The following is a 20,913-nucleotide window of genomic DNA, read 5'->3' on the forward strand; positions in this document are numbered from 1 at the left end:
GTGGCCGGTAAAAATTTCATAAAACAATACTGACCCATATGGTTGTACACATCACCACCCTTTCACAACAAACCTGTTTGCCTGTATCTGATTGTGCAAATGAAGCCGTCGTACATCAGGTGTATTGTCTTAATCACCCCAGAAGACTCTTCATATGTTAATGTGACCTGAGTGGTATCATAGAGAATCTCAGACAGCCTTGCTTGCTTGGTGTATTTGTATAAAACTCTGCGCCCTGTTCCCAGATGCAGGGTCTGTAGTAGTCGGCCATCTCGACTATAGTCTTGGATAAAAGAAGTGCTACTGTCTGGTGGGGTGTAGATGTTCCGGTAGTAGCCAACTGAAAGCATGGTTTGTAGGCTGTGGCGCACCATACTAGGCATGGTGACGGAGAGCAGACAATCTGATTGGTCGTATTCAAAGATGTAACGTCGCTGGCTATGTAAGAGAAGCATCACGGACTGAAATGAGACAAAGGCAAAATAGCATAATATGTACCACTGAAGTTGAGGAGACTAAATAAACACATTCATCCATTCAACACAGATTTATTGAGCACTTGCTATGTGTCAGGCACTGAGGTGGACCTTAGTGGATATAACAATGGGCAGGAATGGTGTCTATCCTCGTAGAGCTTACAGCTTAATGGAGGAGAAAGATAAGCAACCAAGCAACTGCAATATAGTGTGCAATGTGTTATGATGGAAGAAGGACAGGGTGCTTATGCGAGTAGAGGAAGAATAGCTAAGCTAGACTTAAGAAGTCAGGAAAGGCTGCCCAGAGAAAGTGACATCCGAGTTGAGACCTAAAGAATGACTAGGGTTTGGCCAGGTGAAGGTAAAGAGGTGGGGGGAGCAGGGTAGGGAGGGAGTACTCCTGACAGGGGGCACAGCATTGTGAAGGTCTGGATAAGAAAGAGGACATGGGTTTTCAGAGAATGAGAGGAATTTTGTGTGGCCAGAGCATGGGTGTGTTGGGGGGTACTGGTGAATGGCAAGAGATGAGGCCAGTTAAGCAGGCTGGGTCCAGATTGTGCTGGGCTTTCTAAGCCATGCTAAGGAGGCCGGACTTAAGCATGTTGGCAACAGGGAACCAATCACTGAAAGACAAGTTGAAAGAGAGGGTGCTTGCAAAGCTGGGAGAAACAATCAAGTCATAGATAACCCCAGAAAGGTTATTGTTTGTGTAGTACCATCCATGTGGAGGTGGACTGGAGGGAGGTAAGTGGAGGGGAGGGCATGCCACATATTGAGTTATAGCCACCAAAAAGTATTTATTGACTTCACGTAGTTGTAATGTCTCCTCAAAACTTGTATATAAAATATAACAATTATTTTTTTGCAATTTATGTTTTATTTATTTTTTGAATATAGTTGACATTTTAAAAAGATTTTATTCTTAAGTAATCTCTATACCCAACATGGGGCTGGAACTTAATAACCCCAAGATCAAGAGTTGCACCTTCTACTGGCTGGGCTGGCCAGGAGTCCCTATAGTTGACATTAAAAAAAAAAATCTGAGTGTAGTTGACAAGTAATTCATGTTTTAAATTATATTGGGGGAACATGCCATTAAAAAGTGAGGAATTCTCTGGATATGCAACCCCTTTCCTCAAAACTGATCTGTATTTCAGAAAGTTATTTGTGGAGTTATAATGCCTCACTTGTATTTAGGTATTTCACTGATATTGGTTTACCTTATTTTAACTTTTTTTGTTATTATTTTAACTTTAAATCTAAACATAAAAGGAGCACTGTTTTACAGAGGCCTCAATCCTATTTCTAATTGAGAAACATTTAAATCTCATCTTTTAATAAAAAAAAATGCTCACCCCTGGAGACTCTGATATAACTCTCTAAGGAAGCTTTACCCCTCCCTCCTTGAGAATTACCTTATCAAGCAAAAGGATTTAATTGAGCTTTATTTTCTGAAGTTTGTGTCATGAAAACAATAGGTATCTCTTCATTTGCTAAACATAAAATACATTAATATTTATGAATATGAATTATGTAAGCCTATAATAATATACACTTCAGTCTTCTAAATATGCAATTATATTCTGGTATTAAATATATTTCTTGAAAATGCATATCCTCCCTGCCCTTCTGAGAATTATTGATTTTGAATCGTGTGTCAGAACCATGAAGTCAAAGTCTGCAATTATTTGCTCATTTGTTCCTCCTTTCTGCTTCTTCCCACCACGTACTCTGTCTTGTGGACACAAAGCTGCGTACAGAAAGCCTGTCACCTCATCACCTGTGGAAGGCCCGAAGGTCCCCAAAACCCTGCTGAACAGAGGCAGGAGACTTGGCATGAGGACATGAAGGGAGAACTACATCCCCGACCAAGGCAGAACCAACAGAAGCTGGGGGGAGCTGGTGAAAAATGCCTTTGCATTACCTCTATGCTTAAAGTCAGGTTTCTCAGCTCCTTTCCAGTCTCTCCTGTCAGTTTGCCATGAACAAATGACATCTGTCACCTGTGATGCGGGCCAGGGACAATCACCATATGGCTCCCACACACTATCTAGTACCAGCCTGCCTGGGCTATGCCTTTTCCAGTCACTGTGCGTGCCTTGCCAAACATTGACAACACATCGCCATTGTGTTCTCTCCCCTGTCTAGTCCATCGTGCTGCAGTAAGCCACTGCCTGACCCCTGTCCTAGGTGGTGCTGATGCTGTGCTGTCTCAAAAGCTCCCTGGTCTGTTTTAAAGCTTTCTGCCAACGGCAAGGATGTGGATGACGTGATGAGAAAGCTCGTGAATGTAACTGTTGTGTTGCCGGAATGCCATTTAGCTCTCACTTGGCTGCTTTTTCACTTTGGGTGGGCACTAGTCTCAGTTTGTTCAAAAACAATGCATGTGAGTCCATCCAGTGCCCACAGGGCTGCTACGACAGGATAAAGGGCCATTTCTTATGAGCCCAAACAATAGAGTGGGAGACTTTGTATTTTTTTTAATTGGTTGTGAGATCCTAAAAGAGATCATTGTAAAGAAGAAAAAAAGAGCAAGCATGTAGATTCATTTGAACAAGAATAGAAATGAGCAAAGGTAGAAATTTGAAAAGGTAAAGCACTTGAAGAACCACCAGATGGCAGTGTGGGGCCACCTGGAAGCTCAAGGCACCCAGCATTGTATCCCTTTAGGCAGCCTTTGAAAATTTCAGCCCCGAAGAGACCATTTTGTGTGAATGTATCAGACTAAAGCATCTTATTAAATGATTATAAAATATCTTTAAATGCATTTTAAAAATGAAGTCCTTAAGAACGATTTTAGGAAACTGAAAGATTTACATTTTACTGTAATGCAAAATTTTAGCCCCACAAGTCTTCAAAATATAATTAACTCAGAGAAGCCTCATAAATCAAGATAGAGAATTAATGACCACAAAGAGAAAATTCGAGAAACAATAATTGATTTTTTTTAATAGAGAAGAGATCATTTAAGCAACCGCAGCTATTACCCAAATAATTATTTTTCTCCTAATGGCTACAGACCATTGTGCATGAAAATGATACACATAACTTGCACTTGCTCTAGAGGAAGTCACACAATTTCTACAAAATTTCTGCACACTGAGGTGAAATATTTGCTGTTGCTTTTTAATATATCATGGTATAGGGATGGCAAGCAAATTTACAGAGGTAATATCCAAAGTATTTTGAGCTTGAGAATTCCTACTTTAAAATATATTACAAGGGCCAGTCTCTGTCTTTGTTTTGTCCCAGGAATAGTGAAAGAATGTGCCAGCAAAGGCCATGTTGAAGAGAGGACTGAAAAGAGCACAGGAAGACAACCCCATTACCTCACCACAAAAGTTAAATCTGAATTGGATTTTGGAGATGCCTGTGTGGCTCAGTGGTTGGGCGTCTGCCTTTGGCTCAGGGCATGATCCTGGGTCCTGGGATGGAGTCCTGCATCGGGCTCCCCGCAAGGAGCCTGCTTCTCCCTCTGCCTATGTGTCTGCTTCTCTCTCTCTCTGTGTCTCTCATGAAAAAATAAATAAAGTCTTTAAAAAAATAAATTGGATTTTGGTAAATTCATTATTCCTTCCCTTTTTATTTTCTAGAATCACAATTTCAAACATGCTTTAATTTTGTTCTTTTTTTCCTTCTTTCATTTTCCTTCCTCCTTTCCTTCCTTCTGTTCTTTCTTATTTTAACTTCCCTTCAAGTAGAGGTAAGTAAGTAGCATTTGTTAGTGATTGGAAAATAAATCCTAAAATGCACTATGTAAACTGAAAGAAACTAACTTTTGTTTTTTGATAAGATGTTCTGGGCGGTTTATATTATTTCATTTAATCATCATATCTATTGAGTGAATTAGTTATTACTACTGGTAATTATAATGTTGATAAAATCAATCTCATGATAAATGGTTTTTGGAAAGTAGAGAACCATTTCATAGTTGTGTGTTTTGCAGGATCTGAGTTTTGCATAATACGATTAAGTCAAGGGATACCTTTTTTTTAAAAAAAACGTAGGCTCCACATCCAGCATAGAGCACAATATGGAGCTTAGACTCACAACCTGGAAATCAAGACCTGAGCTGAGATCAAGAGTCAGATCTTAACCGACTGAGCCACCCAGGTGCCCTGAGGCTACCTTTTAATTAGAGAACAAATTAAATATGAACTCAAGAAAGGGACAAAAGTCAACTAACTAAAAGGCACAAGTGATTCCACTTGTCTCACTGGTCAGTAAACTAGTCTTTGGAAGTCACTAGGGCTTCTCTTTTTTTTTGGGCTTCTCTTAAAACATGAGACAACAGTCTGGTCTTGTGTCCACTGCAGACACTGGCAGTCTCATAGAGGTTTTGTTTGTTTGTTTGTTTTTAGAGTTATTGCCAACTAAGTTTCTGTAGCAAAGAGAACATAGGTGAAGTTTCCTTCACATGATTCTTTTCTCAGGAAAGTTTGAGGAGATAATCAGCTAATTCAGAAAAGAGAAAAAGTAAAATAGCTTCTTTGGTGTCAAAGAGGCTGCACGAAGGGCTAATATTCAAGTTTTTAGTAGTCTCTTCCGCTATTGTATAGGCAGTCTAAATGAAAAGTCTTAGAGACTCAGATGTAACTGTCTACAGGCAGTTATAGCTCAGCGGCCAAACCGTGGTGCTAATGAAGTTGGGGTTATGAGTTCAAACCCATGCATACTCCTAGGGAGTGATGGTTACTTCAAGCTACATGTATGACCTGTGAAAGGGTCAGTGCAAACCCATCCCCATTCCTCAAAAAACAAATCAGCCTATAGTCTAATAATCAGCGGTACCTTTTTTTCATATGAAGGTCGTCATTACATGCATTGCCCCTGTAAACGTACCACCAAATATCTGGATGCACAGAATTTTGTACCGAGTTCAGCACTTTATGCACATGAGCCATAGGATTTTTCAAATCATTCTTGTTACCAAAATTCAAGAGGAGAGATCCACTCTGTATAAGATTCAGGTGCTCCCAGTGTAGAGTACAGATTATAGATTGGATCTATTTCTTCAGCAGACAAGGGGTGGATACAGCAGAGGACTCTCTTCTTTACCCTGGCTCCCAAGTGGAATTCTGCTTTATCTCCTAGGCATTTGCAACTTGGCAATTTCCCCAGCAACTGCCTCTGGGAAGTAGTATTATAGTTTCATAATCACATACAACCACTGGCACGCTATTTTCCCCCAAAACTTTGGGGAGTGTATCAGAAAGGCTTGGCGTTATTTGGTGCAAAGAGTGAAATTTTGTCATGTGAGCTCTGAGCTCCTGTGATTTCTGTAAGAACTTCTAGGGGTTAACTTGCACTCATTACCCTTGAATCCTCAAGGGAAAGCATTTTTCAATTTTCCCAGAAATTAATTCAGGACTGATGAATTCAGTTGAATGGATAGATTTGGGAAACAAAAGACACCATCTTAGGACATCAGAAATTGAGATGGTGGATGGAAATCATTTTCTCTTATGGTTCTTTGCTACTGATCTGGCCAGAAACCATTTTGCCACATGGAGGCTGTCTGACAAATGGTTCCGGTGGTGGGATTAAAATCCTTGTCTATTTCCATCAGACAGGAGCCCACGAGCTCCCATTACAGGTGCTGCTGGAGACTCTCTGTACACAAAGGACTATTACCAATGAGGCCCCACTGCCACCATTTGCTCAGACTGATTACTTGTGAAAATCAGTCCTAAAATGTATGCTACTAAAACTTGACTGATTATCCCAACAAAATTAGAATTCCTTATCCTCTGTGTAAGAGGCTCTTTTCCAGAGCTGAGATACATTAACACACAATTTCATAATTTTCTACCTATTTTACCTCAGTGTGAGCTTTCATAATAATAAAGGTGCCTTTTCAAGAGCGTGAGCAAATATGCTCAAATGAGGAGAAAGCTAAGCCATTATCCTGACTTCGGTTTGAAAGGGTACCTGGCAGAGTGTGGGGTTGGGGAAAGTTTTTAGCAGAAAAACAACTTATCCTTATAGATACATTTTGTTGTTGTTACTTCTACAGAGCAGAATTGCCAGGACAGACTTTTCTCCTGTAGATCTCTTCACCAAGCTTGGTAATTAGGGCCATTTTCAATATTCTCATTCAGAAACTCAGACCTAGTTTATTTTCCCGGACATACTTACCTTTTCTAAGTAGGTATAGCTCCAAATTTTCCCATCAGCCCAAGTTCTTGAAATTATTTTCCCACTCTGGTCATATTCCATTTTTTCATTCCACGTCCCTCTTTGAATAAACGTCACCAATCCCGAAGGTGAATATGTGATGTTCACTTCATTATATCTGCTTACAGGGGACCACAGAATTGGTCGTCCAGTCTGGTCATAAAGAATTCGAAGGGTGAATTTCCGGTGGTCATCATAGATCTTTCCTGTGCGAGTTATGTGATCAAAATCTATGGAGAGCAGGTTTCGGTTGTGGGCCTACAAAACAGATATGAGATACATTTTAAGCACTGCTTTGGTTCCTCTCATGAAATGCATTCACAGTCATGAAGCCACCACCTTAAATCCACCTCAAGCTAAAGACAAAAGAAGATGTTGGGGGTGGGTGTCGGGAGGACGGAAGGCCAGTTATGGGAGGTTTTCAGGTTTTCAGGCAAAGCACAGTAAACTGGGATAGAGTTTTTATGCAGATTTAAGTCCTCACCTTTCCCACTGATAAGAGTTTCTAGAGATTTAGAGCCATCTTCCCCTTCCTGGTACAGAGAGGGAGACACCCTTACAAACGGAGATTTCCCTTATAAACATAGATGCCTCTTACAAAAGGGCGACTTCTACTCAGTTTTCAGAGCTTCTGTGTCTGCTGCTTCTTTTTATTTTATTTTTTTTATTTGAGTTCAATTTGCCAACATATAGCATAACACCCAGTGCTCATCCCGCCAAGTGCCCCCCTCTTAATATCAGCCTGAATACCTGGGTGGCTCAGTCTCTTAAGCGTCTACTCCTGGTTTCCTCTTGGGCCATGATTCCAGGATCCTGGGATCAAGCCCTGCATGGGGCTCCTTGCCCAGCCTATAGCTTGCTGGGAGTCTCTCTCTTCTTCTGCCTTTCCCTAACCTTGCATGCACTCGTGTGTGTGCCCGCTTGCACACACACTCTCTCTCTCTGAAAAGAAAAATCCGCCTAAAATAAACTTTACACCAAAAAGGCATATTTTAGGGTGGCAAATTCTGCTCCTTCAAACGAGAAAGGAGAGACTTTGAGAAGTGTCAACAGCAGGAGTCAGGAACCATTTCATTAGCAGCTTGTCTGTGCACCAGTCATTTCTTCTATTAGGGGTTTAGTTTTCTTATCTGTGAAATGGGAGTGATATTACCACCTCATGCCACAGAGTTGTGCTAAGAATCAAATAAAATTACATTTACAGCTAACTGGTGAAAGGTAAAAATAACATTAGTAATTGTTACTTTAAAAATAAAATGATTACTCATTTAGGTTAAGCTTTGAATGGGCTCATGTGTCAGATTACAAGGTGACTGTGGTTTGGTATGCTAGATTTATATCTGTAGAATTGTTAACATGATCCGGAACAGAATGTTAAATATCTAGCTAATGACTAAGGGAGAAAAAAAACAACATTAGGGTTTGACTACATTAATCATAGTTGAACTGAACTGATTCGCTTGCTGCTCAACTAAACTTTATGGTCATTTTTAATTTTTGTGGTCAGAGATCCTTTTAAACATCTGAAAGCTTCATAGTGTCCCCAGAAAAAATGCACATAAACACATACATGAACATTATAAATACAGTCTCAAAGGGGTTCAGAAACCCAATTGTGGAACCTCTAGGGGGTCTCAATAGTCCAAATTTAAAATCTTGGTTCAGAGTTTTTTTTTTAATTTTTATTGAAAAATTTTTATTGGGGAGGTGGGCGGGGGGTTGGGGTGACTGGGTGATGGGCACTGAGGTGGGCACTTGGTGGGATGAGCACTGGGTGTTACGCTAAATGTTGGCAAATTGAACTCCAATAAAAAATATAAAAAAAGAAAAATTTTTATTTTTAAAATTGAGATATAATTGACATATAACATTATATTAGTGTCAGGTGTACAACACAATAATTCAATATTTGTATGTATTGTGAAATGATCACCACGTAAGTCTAGTTAACATCCATCACCACACAGAGTTACATATTTTTTTTCTTGTGATGAGAGCTTTTAAGATCTATTCTCTTGGCACCTTTCAAATATATGATACAGTTTTATTAACTATAGTCTCCATGCTGCCCATTACATCCCCAGGACTTCTTTTTAAAAATATTTTATTTATTTATTCATGAGAGACACACAGAGAGAGGCAGAGACATAGGCAGAGGGAGAAGCAGGCTCCCTGAGTGGAGCCTGATGTGGACTCCATCCCAAGATCCCGGGATCACCACCTGAGGCAAAGGCAGAGGCTCAACACAGAGCCACTCAGGTGCTCAACACGGAGCCACTCAGGTGCCCTCATCTGCTCTTATTCTTGTCCTGGGAACCACCCTCCTTCCCTTTAAAGCCTTAAGACCCTCTCCCATTCCTTAGTTTAGGATGGCATATAAGCCTTATATTTCCTTGACTGTTTTTGAGCCTTTTGTATTTTTGTGGAGCCTCCATAAGTACAAAATTGAATTTGTTTTTTTCTCATTAATTTGTCTCATGTGAATTTTATTAGACCAACTGAAGAACCTAAAAGGAAGATGAGAAAAATTTTCCACCCCTACAATTGCAAAGCCCACATTCTCATTTCAAAGTCCAGTCTTCCCTTGTTCACTTTGGTTTTCAAAACAATTTCCTCAAACACCACCCTCCATCATAAAAGTGATGTTTTATCATTGCAGAAAAATTGGAAAATAAAGAAATAGAAAAAGAAAATAATTACTTGTAATCTCATCCTCCAATGCTAATCACTGCTAATACTTGGCTGCATTCCATTCATCTCTCTTTTTTGCATAATCTGTTTATACATTCAAGAAATACAACTAGGATTGTACTTAAAAGTTCTATGTCCTACTTTTTAGCTAATGTTTATCTTGAGCATTCCTTGTATTATTAAATATTCTTAAAATGTGGATTTTAATGGTTGCATAGTATCTTCTTATATGAATATTATTTTCCTTCTTCCTATTGTTGGAAATTAGAGTTTTTGATCCATTATTCTTTCATATTTAATATTTTGTTGAACATTTTCCCTTAATACAGAACTCTACAAGTGAAATTACCAGGTGAAATGATAAGAATATATTAAAGACTCCTGATGCAACATGAGTTATTACTTTCTAGCGCAGGAAGTTTCTAAGTAGTAGTGGGGGAGCCCACCTTATTCCATCCTTACCAGCATCAAGTAAATGTTAGCACTGTCAGTAAACTTTTCTCAATATGAGAGTGGGAAAATGGTATGTTACTATGGTTTAAATTTGCATTTATTTGATAACTAGTGAGGTTGAACCTTTTTAAAGGTCTATTGGTGACATGTATGTTACCTACTCGTGAAGGTTTTTTTTTTTTTCATTCTTTTTGTTGGGGTATGGCACTTTGCTTTAAGATAAAATATCTTTGGTTCAGTTTCTTCATCAGCCAGCTGTGGCTAATAATATTTGCCCTTAAATTTTTTTTAAAAAAGGACCTATCAAATGTTCCATGCTATGAATCCTGTCCAGAAGACTAGAGATTAGATACTTAAAATTATTTGAAAGGAAATGCTGTTAGTCTCAGGGGTAGGTTTAATTCAGGGAATAGAGCCACACACAGATTGGGAATCATGACTCTTTAAACCATCTGTGTAGCCAATGTGTGCAGTGTTGTAGTGCATAAATATACAGTAACCTGCTGTTATTACCTAAAAGGTGATAGTGAAGCACATATTTTTTGTCTTTTGATACACAGGGCTTGGAAACCTATACATAACCAGGTGTTCTTTCTTCAACTACCTTTCCTGTGGTTTTATAGCCACGTATCTCCAACTGTAATAACGCTCATTTACAATAGCTGTAAAATATCCATGTACTCCCAGAGACGGTTGTAACTGTTACAATTTATGTTATAATGATAGTTAAAGAGCCAAAGTAACAAGTGATTTCCAGTTCAACTAAATTTGTGGTTTTATTTGTCTGATAGATTAAGTTTACTACTCAAGAACACATTTCTTAATAAAGTCATTACAGTTACACAAGCAGGGATCACTGTTAAGTGGTACAAAGCAAGCAGAGAGGAAGGCGGCCTAATGTTCCTTCTCTGCTTGTCAGTATGTCCGCAACCAGGCTTCTCTTTTTCTGGATAATGTACTCTGATACTCAGATGCTGTTGAAAAACTATTTTCAAAGCTTCAGAAGGTGTGACATTGTGATTTATAAGAAATGTATATTTGGTCTTGGACCCTGTTCCTGGCACAAAGTTCCTAAAACACTTGGAATCTCCTCTGATAAGAGTGATAAAGCTGCCTTTTGTCATGTTAGTGAGGTGACTTTTGGAAGGCCCTCAAGTAACCTAAGAATGGGGGCTGATTGCCAGGGAAACCAACCACATGATAGAGGATTAGGACTTTTAGTATCTCCATCCAAACCTCCAGGGAAGGGCGGGAGTTGCAGGAGGTTGAATCCATTGCCAGTGGCCAATGATATAATCTATCATTCCTAAGTAATGAAACCTGCATAAAAACCCAAAGGACAGGCTGCAGTGCTTCTGGGTTGGTGAACAAGTGGAGACCCTGGGAGAGTGGCGCGTGTGGAGGGCATGGAAGCCCCGTGCCCTCTCCCCATACTTCGCCTTCTGCATCTCTTCCATCCAGTTCTTCCTGAGAAGAACTTTTATAATAAATTGGTAATCTTCTAAGCAAAATGTTTCTAAGTTCCATGAGCTGCTCTAGCAAATGAATCAAACCCAAGGAAAGGGTTGTGGGAACATCTCATTTATAGCCTGTCCATCAGAAGCACTGGCAACAACTTGGGCATGGTGACTGGCATCTGAAGTAGCAGGCAGGAGACAGTTTTGTAGGACTGAAAACCCATGGAATCTGATGTTATTTATTGGTAAATAGTGTCAGAATTGAATTGAATTGTAGGACAGCCGGCTCATGTTCCAAGACTTGCTTGTTGATGTGGGGAACTCCACTTCCCACATTGGAATTGGGTCCAGGAACCCAAAAGAGAAGGTAATGTAAAATGGCTAAAAGCTGAAAGGTGGGTGAAGGAACAGAAGATGTCACACAGTACCCCCAAATCTCCTGTGGATACTATGTGTGAGAAGGCTGGGAAGGAGTATGCTTGTCCAGGTGGGCTGCTCCATTCTTATCCTTGAGTGCTTACATACTCCAGCCATTTTGTCAGGAATCCAAACTTAAGCTGACTGCCTATGGCTATTGGGGTCATAAGCAAGGCTGGGAAAGCTCCACATTTATAGGAACACTAGTTTGCCTGAAAGACAACAATCGCCTTTGACCCAAGTGTGGGCCATGATCTTTATTTCCACTTGCACGGGAGCAGAATTTGCCATTCCAAAATATGCCTCTTTGGCATAAGGATTATTTTAGGCTGATTATTTTTAAGAAACAGCTACAAGGAGAAGCTCTTTAAAAAGCTGTGAAGTTACCCATTTGTATTTATAAGGGGAATTTCTATTTGTAAGGGTGTCTCTCTGTACCAGAAAGTGGGGAATGACTAAATCTCTAGAAACTTTTAGCAACAGAGAAGGTGAGGATTTAAAACTGCACAACAACTGCATCCTTTTTTATTGTCACTTTCCTGGTAACCTCCCATAACTGACTCCGCACCTCCCACATCTTTTGTCTTTAGCTGGAGATGTTACTTAAGGTATTGGCTTTAGCTAATTGGGGAACTACTCAGTTTCCCTGGGTCTCTCATATACACAGTAGGTATACATGTTGTTAGACTTATGTTTGTTTTTCTCCTCCTCAATCTATTCTATGTCAGTTTAATTATTACACCAGCCAAAGAACTTAAAAGGGTAGAAGGAAATTGTTTATCTCCCCAACATACTCTTCCTCCAAACGGTCTATACTAATTCTTGTGCTGGAAAAGAGGGGACAAAGAAAGAGGTGAAATTTGGTAATAGCCCCAAGTTAAAATGGGTTTCTTGTCTCTTTGGATAAGGACGCACATTGAATGAGACCTCTGGATTTGGCAACTTATGAGCTGTATGTTGGGGTAAGAAAGTTGGACTTGGTAACAATTTTTCATAGGGGAAAAAGTATCTGTGCTTTAATTCATCCTTTGGTTCCCTTATATTTTTTTTTTCAGCTTTGCTAAGGAGAAGTAAGGAGGAGGGCTTGCTTTTTGTTCATACTTGGACCAGAAAGGAAAGAGGGAAGTGAGTGCCCTGGGGAACCATGGGTTGTGTTTCTAGCAGAAATCAAAAGTGCTTGGAAAGGGTGGGTACAAGCAGAAGCTCCAAAGAAAAGTGCCTTTGTCTCCACTCAGAGCCTTTTCTCGCTTCTTCCTAGGAATTCGTGTTTTAACTGCTTAAGAAAAACTCCTTTCAACCCTTCCAATACAAGACTCATTCAATTAGTAGGATACAGATATATTAAGTTGTTTACTGATATTTGACTGTTTTTAGCCTATAAGAAGGGCAATTTGCTATGGTTCAACTTAATATCTTTTATATATTTTATTATTATATAAATATATATAAACACATACACAAAATGTGTTGAATTCTAAGCTATGATTATGTCAATTAATTTTTTAAAAAATATTTATTTATTTATTTTAGACAGAAATAGCAGGGGGAGGAGTAGAGGAAGAGAGAATCCTCAAGCAGACTCCCCACTGAGCATGGAGGCTCACATGGGGCTGGATCCCAGGACCCTGAGATCATGACCTGAGTCAAAATCAACAGCTGGCCACTTAACTTACTGAGCCACTCAAGTGCCCCATGATTTCTTCTACAAAGAAGAGAAGGCTGAATTTTCAAGGATGCTGTCTGGCATTTCAGCTCACAATGCCACTGAATTACCCTGTTAATTTTTGCTGAAAAAATCAGAAGATGAATAAGTGAGATGGGCCAAATAATCACATCACTGGGAGATACACTGTATTTAATTTCCTTGAATTTATGAGAATGGATAGAAAAATCACAGTCTATTTTAAATTAGTACATGCTACTCTACGCTCACTGGTTTTAAGGTAATTAGTACTTGATTTTTAGAAATTAATCAGTACAATGCTACAGATTTTATTTTTAATTGATCATTGTTAGGCTGACAATCAAAACTATACTTAGCCTTGCTTTTATTTCACAGATTTGCCTATAAACTAATAAGGCATGTATTTCGTGTTAGCATCAGCTGCTACTACCCCATCTGGATTTTCCTTTTACCTCTTTTTTCTTATTGACTCCCAAGACAACTTCCTTACCTTGCCAGTCCACAATATCTTAGTGCTAGTAGGGATCTTGAGACATGGGCTATTGAATTGACCTGCCTGGGTTCAAATCCTGCTATCACCACATACTAGCTATGTGCGACCTCTCTCTTCCTTCCTTTCTTCCTTCCTTCCTTTCTTTCTTCCTTTCTTAGAGAAGGGGTTGCAGAGGGAGAGGGAAAGAGAGAATCTTAAGCAGGGCCCATGCCTAGAGCTAAGACCAATGCAGGGCTTGACATGGGGCTTGATCTAACAACCCTGAGCTTATGGCCCAAGCTGAAATCAAGAGTTGGATGCTTGACTGACTGAGGCAACCAGGCACCCTGTCTCTGTGCCAGTTTCTTAATCTGTAAAATGAGGATGGTAATAATAGAACCCACCGGATAAAATGTTATGAGTACTAAATGAGCTAATACATGGCCATATACATAGTAAGACCTCAGTGAATGTTAGCTGCTGTAATTATGCTCAATTGTGATAAGGCTACTAATGATAGAGATTGCATAGCCCATATCCTCACTTCATAGATGTGAAAAGTGGCACAAAAGTATGGGCATACCAGTTCTTCCTCAAAATCTTGTTCATTTTGCCCACCTGACTTCTGCTATATCATTTAACTTGGAGGTTTTCTGCATTATATTAATTTGTTCTTGTTTAAATACTTTCCTGTTGGTGAATTCATTTGTGTAATCATACAGCAGACACTTGAAATTTTTTATGCCAAATTATTAACGTTTATATGCATGTGGAATAATATGTGAAATAATACTTTCTTTCTAGTTGTCTTAGTGGAATTGACTCAAGATTAACAAGTAGAGTAGCTTCTAGTATTTGAAGGCCCCAAGAATTCGCTGACCCAAAAAAACCCAATTCTGCCCAGTTGCCTAAAATCTCCTGTCTCCAGGTGACTCCTTAGGGGTAAGATGCACTGTTACTTGGGACTGAGAACCACAGATATATATTTTTAAATAGATTAATCTATCTGCAAGCAGACTCCTTATCTAAATTTTCACAAAATAAATCCCTCCAGCTGACCTGGGGAGAAGGAAGTTAAAATAGCATGAAGCAAATGTGAACTGCAGCTCTGAGCAGCCAGCAGCTGAGTGCCCTGTCAGCAAAGGCATTTTCTGAGAATGGAGGGAGATGCTGGAACCCTCTTGGCTGCCTCCCAAACTCCCCATCATTTGTCAGCCTGGGACCCTGTGTTGCATCTGGGCTTGTTTGCCCTTTCAGAGCGCAGATCACGTATGAACGTTCACATGTTGCATTGAAAAACCAATCTACCCCGTTCTCAGTTATCTTTGAGTGAAGAGGGGACAAAAATCAATTGTGAGGGTTTTAGGTTAGTCTTTGCTTCATTTTGCTTGTAAACATATAATCATCTTACTTGATTTTATGACTTTGGTTTGAAGTGCTAAGCTTCCTGGATTTTTTTTTTCCTTTTCATAAAGGAGGCTGCAGTGCAGGGGTTTGGCTGTAACCTCACATCTCAGTCTGTGAAATCTTGTAAAGAGCTCTGGGATCCAGTACTGGGATCTGTCTCCTATAACGGTGTTATTATCTGTGGATGTGGCTAGGTGCAATCTGGGTGAAGTTCCTAAACTGGTTTGCTGTTGGTGAATGTCCAATTCCTTTACAACTGCTTCCATTGTTATCTGTGCTCTAATTTCTCCATTGTCCAGGGAAATGTATTTATGGGGACAGGCTGATGCAGCAGATAAGATACATGGACTGGATGTAAAAGTACTTTGCAAGGAAGATGATTCAAACACAACTCAGGTTGGGGGGAAATGGATTTTTAAAATAAAGGAAATCTCAGGATGTTAATGTGATTTATTTCACTTAATGGAGCTGGTGCAGGATGGCCCAGAGGTAACAAATCCCTTGCTTGCCGAGGCTGAGCAGGAAATCACGTTTTTCAGCAGTCTGCCTTGCTCACCTTGAAGGGGATCCTGACTTTGTATGAAAACCCCCCACCAGTCATTGGAGAAGAGCAATCCTTGTTGCTTTCTCTCCAAGAGAGATGTCTATCCTTTTCTGCTTTTTCTTCGAGCTAGAAGGTCTAGAGTGGATGTGATAGGTAGCTTTATGGAATGTCCATCATCTTAACCAAATGTGCCTTTAAATGAACCTGTCATTTTGTGTCCGAACAATTAGTGTTTTATGACCTGCTGCCCAAGCACAATTAAAAATCACAATCATACCTTTGTTTGTTTGTTTTTAAAGAAGAGTCCTATTTCCTACAGTACAGCATGAGGTTTCGATGTTGTGGGACTATCTGAACCTGGTATTCCGTCTCAAGAGCTCTGGGACCCCGACTTGTTCTCCCTCTGAAATGGCTGCTCCACCAGGAGAAATAAATGATGCAGTCCAAGGCCTTGAGGTACTTGAGGGTGTCAGAGAGGCTTATTCCTTACATGTATGCTTACAAATGGGTCACTGTATATCTGGCCCAGGAAGAGGGAACGTTACATCTCATGCCATCTGCTTGCCCCTTGAAAAGCTTCCAGAAACGAAGGGGCACCATCTCTGAAATAATAAACTCAGCAGGGGAAGACAATTTGCTTTGCCTAAATTGGATTCACACCTACACGAGGGGAATATATTCCTTCCGTTAAATTAGATTTGCCTAATATGGGGAAACTGAGGCAGCAGTATAAAAAAATGCAGAAGGATGGGGAGAGAAGGTAAGAATTAGCCAGTTAAACAGTTTCCCTTCGCTTGCCTCTTCCACATTTCCCCTGCCTGGAGGCTAGCCAGTTGTCCTGTACCACCCACACTTGCCAGTACATTAGAGTCGATTATTTGTCTCTTTTTGTCAGCATTGAAATGAGGAGTCAGGCCCTGCCAAGGTGGCTCCACTGAGTGGGGCAATGATTTATAGATTAATTATTTTAAGGAACAAGGCAGCACAGCATGATGTAGTGGAAAGAGTGCTGTGCTAGGTGAAGACCTGCATTGTAGTGCTGGCTCTGATCCTGAATAGCTGTTTGACTTTGGGCAAATCACTTAACCTCTCTGGGCCTTAGTCTCCTTATCTGTAAATTGGGAATAAAAACAATTGATGGTTGTGGTGATCAAATAAAATCCTGGCTATGAAAGCATTTTGTTAACTCTAAAGCCCTAAACATATGTAAAGGATTGCTGTTAGGTTTCTAGGGACATGCATGGTTACACTGCTCAGTTGATAAGGGGCTCCATTCTGTGGCAGGACCTCAGGAAGTACCCTAGAAGTCACGTAACAGAGAAGGTCCTGCTTCTAAGCAGTTCCACAGATCTGCTCAACTATACCACAGGAAGGGAAATGGGTCAATTGTAAGTAGAATTCACTAAATAACACTTAACTCCTTAACACTACAGAGCCCCTAGATGTTTTATGACCATTAGCTTTTCAACATGAAGGACACTCTGGGATATGAGGTGTAAATTATAGTTTATAATTTCTTCATTATCTGTGCACATGGAGGGGAGAGAATGGTGGGTTATCTTAGAAAGTGGAGAATCCCAAAGTCACATAGTACAGGATGGGTTATCCTAAAGAATAGGAAAACCCAAAGGCACACAGTGTATGATCTGGTTCATAATGTTTTATTGAGGCTATAAACTGGGGGAGGCACTAAGAGTTCATTTCTTTGATGCAAATATTCTGTGGTGAATCCATGAAGCTGATAAGCCTTATGTAGATGGTTCTTACTTTAGTATGATATTTTCATTTCATAGGTGAAGAAAATAAAGGCATTTCTTTTTTTTGTTTTGTTTTGTTTTGTTTTTTATTAAGTAGGCTCCACACCCAGCATGGAGCCTAACTTGGGGCTTGAACTCACAACCCTGAGATTGAGACCTGAGCCGAGATCACGAGTCAGACACTTAACTGACTGAGCCACCCAGCCACCCCAATAAAGACATTTCTTAAGCCACGTCAAAGGGATCCTACCCAGGAGATCCCATTTCTAGACTTCTGACAGAAACCCTGACTGCCTCCCACACAGAGATGTGCATGTGACTATGTGGACTGGTTTTACTTCTCAGTTCAGTGGCACATCAGCAGTAAATGCTTGGATAGAGACTAGCAACAGGATAGAATCAAAACATACAAATTGCCTTCTGCATATAGATAACTCTAGCGGCATTACAAAGACCACTGAAGTCGGAGTCTATGTGTTGCCAACAGAACTGGTTGTAAAGGAATATACTGTCGTGGATTATTTTGTCCTTATCGCGCGCCTCTGGACTGGTTGGACCGTTTCTGGTCGGAACTGGGTGGTTGTCTGGCGTCGTATTTCCACAGCCTAAAGGTTACCACGTTTTCACCGTGAGCGAGTTTGTACCGTGAGTGAAGAAAATGCAAGCTTCTCAGGTGTCCCGGCGTGACACAGGTGCTGAAAGCAGGCCTGGCCTCAATTGTGAGTGATTGTTTCCCTGGGGCTGGCAGTTGCTCTGGGGCTGATATTGAATGTTACTATATTTGGAGAGTTGGTCACATCATCCTAACATTGGTTAATGTTTGAGAAGGGACAGGTAGACACAGTGCTGTGGTGGTTGTAGGCTTTGTGGGCTGCAGAAAGGCAGGCCTGATGGAGATCTCTGGCTGACGGCAGTCAACTGTGCCTGGTAAGGACTTGAAAGCCCCCAGACCTTCGATTTCCTCCGGGAAGCCCTCTCTGAGCACTGACCGGCTAATCCGATCTCAGGACTAGTCCTTCACCCTCTGGCCCTTAGTAATGTATTCACAGTAATGATATCATTCACCGAGTTTTCCTTTTAATTTGCCTCTGTCCAAAGGTTGCCTCATGTCCTGCATCCTTGTGTTTGCGCCTACCTGCTCTTGCCACATAAAGTATGAAGTACCCCCAGAGTAGGGAGCTGGGTCCATGTAGGGAGCCCGATAACCATCTCCCCGGCACACTGTGAGCGATTCTGGAGGGCCTCCTGACTAAACACATTTCTCCACCCAGACTTTCTTTGGTGCCTGAAATTGCTACTATTAGAGCACTTTAGCTGGCTAATGACAAAGAAAGCTCCTATTAGAATGTTCATTTAAGGATACTGAACCATTATCAGCCATTAGCACCCTCTCTTGAATTAGTGTATCATATAAGCCAGTCAGTCACCTAGAAACGCTGGGTTGCAATGGGACTTCTGATTAGGGCAGCTCTGCAGTTTTCCAACAGCAAACAAAAGTTTTGTGTCTCTGTGAGGTCAAGCCTTACCCTCAGTCTCCTTTCGAAAGCCGAAATGTTGCCTCTGTTTTGCTCCTTGCGCTGCCGCCACTCGATGAGGTTGGCGTTGTGCTCTCCGGGCAGGGAGATGTTGCATTTGCCCAGGGTGGGGTTCACGGCCCCGGCCAAGATGTGGGGCTCGGAGCTGAGGCTGATCTCCATCCCGCTGGCAAAGGTGACGCGTAGGGAGCCGTCTGGACTCACCCGATAGGTGCTCTGGGTATTTTCTGTAGGCGGAGGGGCAAAGGGGGAAGAGGGGAGGAAAGGGAAGTGCAGGAAGCAGAGAAGAGAAAGTTTAGCTTCCGGAGGCGACCGCACGAAGGCTGAGCAGGTGGCTCGCCTGGGGACCCAACTGCCCTCGGGGCTGGGCAGCCGCTCTCACAGGCACAAGCGCTCTCTGTCCATTTGGGCCTTGTTATTTTCATAGCTGGGGTATCTTGTTTCTTGGATAAAAGATTCCTGCCGAATGCTGCAGGCTGTTTTTGGCTTGTCTCTTTCACTTTTAAAGAATTCCCTCACAAAATCCTTCTCTGACTTGGTGGATTGGCCTCTTCGGTTTGCTATGCTGGGAGCCAGAAGGAGAAGAGGAAGTTCACCTCCACATCCTGACCGCCTGGGGACACGGGCATGGCTATCGCACCCCACAAAGTGAGTACACCGACAAAGGCTGCTACCGATCCTTTCAGTGAGCCTGAACTCTGGGCAGTTCTGTGTCTGGCCCCACAACCTAACAACAGAATTGGTCCTTAATGACCAGGCAGAGAGAAAACAATTTCTCTGTCCATGTCCCTCTAGCTTCTGAGACATTACTTCCAAATGCAACCTTCCCTCCCGTCTTCCCTCCCTTTCTGTTTTCTTCTCTCTCTCTCCCTCCCTTCCTTTTTCTTCCATTCTTACTTTTATCTCTGGCTAGAATGGGATTTTGATGCTCTCATTTCACTTACTTTCCTGCTTGGTGCCGTATCCCAATTCATCCTATTTATTCACCCACGTCAGCATTGATCTAGAATGCTAATCTCAGGTGGGGCACAGGCTTCATTTCTTTAATATAACCCAATCAGAGCCTAAAAGAGCTTCACAAACAGCTGGGTGTTGGGAAATGACTTGAAGGGAGAGAAGATTTGGCAGGGATTGAACCTCACAGCTCCCACAGAGATGTGGCCCAATGTTGCTACACGAACTTTGTGAAAGGTGTGATTTTATTTGGATTTCAGCCTCCATAGCTGGAAAATAAGAAGCCACCTTCGCAGCCAGAAATGAATTCTATTGATTAATGGTGTGCAGAGGTTTGATGGTAAAAGTTCAGAAAGGTGCTATTACAGTCAGGTGAAGTGGGAAGTATCCTTACCTTGTTTTAAAATATATATGGTACTAGTTGCTGTCAAGTTGGTTGACATGAGGACATTTTCACGGTTGGAAGTATCTAATTCCACTTTTGTCAGCTTCTCCAGGTCACTGTGAAAGCTGCTGACCTCTCCAGTGGGAAATGTTGCATTGGTCAGATGTCCCTCGGGGTCATACCTGAGGAATGTAACCAATCCCAACTTTGAAGCCTCTTGGCAGTGATAACAGGCCTTTGCAAATAAAAATCACTTGGCAGCTAATACAGTTTAACTTTGAGTGATAACAAGTATTATTAACCTTGTTCAATAAGAAGAAAAAGGTCAGAGAGATGATTAATCAAACGAAGGTATTTCTTGCAGCTTCTGAATTCTTGATGACTTCCTTGAGCTGTGCTGTTTTACAGAAAAAATATATCTGGTAATGAATCACCAGGGTGGAAAACTGATTTATGAATCATGTCCTGCTGTGTGTAATGTTGCAGGGAGGCCTCCGCTTGCAA

The 20,913-nt window shown here is 41.1% G+C and overlaps 1 protein-coding gene across 3 annotated transcripts in view; it reads right to left on the reverse strand.

Annotated features, from left to right (window-relative positions):
• The window catches only part of TENM1 (teneurin transmembrane protein 1), a 794,660-nt gene that overhangs the window by 10,780 nt on the left and 762,967 nt on the right, over positions 1–20,913 (reverse strand). For all 3 annotated transcript variants that reach the window (XM_025431163.3, XM_049107241.1, XM_049107240.1), the window contains 4 exons: positions 20,419–20,591; positions 19,062–19,297; positions 6,615–6,911; positions 74–461 (listed from right to left, as the gene is read on the reverse strand). In XM_025431163.3, the coding sequence (XP_025286948.2) occupies positions 74–461; positions 6,615–6,911; positions 19,062–19,297; positions 20,419–20,591 (1,094 nt within the window). The remainder of the gene's footprint in view (positions 1–73; positions 462–6,614; positions 6,912–19,061; positions 19,298–20,418; positions 20,592–20,913) is intronic.

The sequence above is a fragment of the Canis lupus genome, chromosome X, assembly GCF_003254725.2.
Source record: "Canis lupus dingo isolate Sandy chromosome X, ASM325472v2, whole genome shotgun sequence".
Classification (NCBI taxonomy): Eukaryota; Metazoa; Chordata; class Mammalia; order Carnivora; family Canidae; genus Canis; species Canis lupus.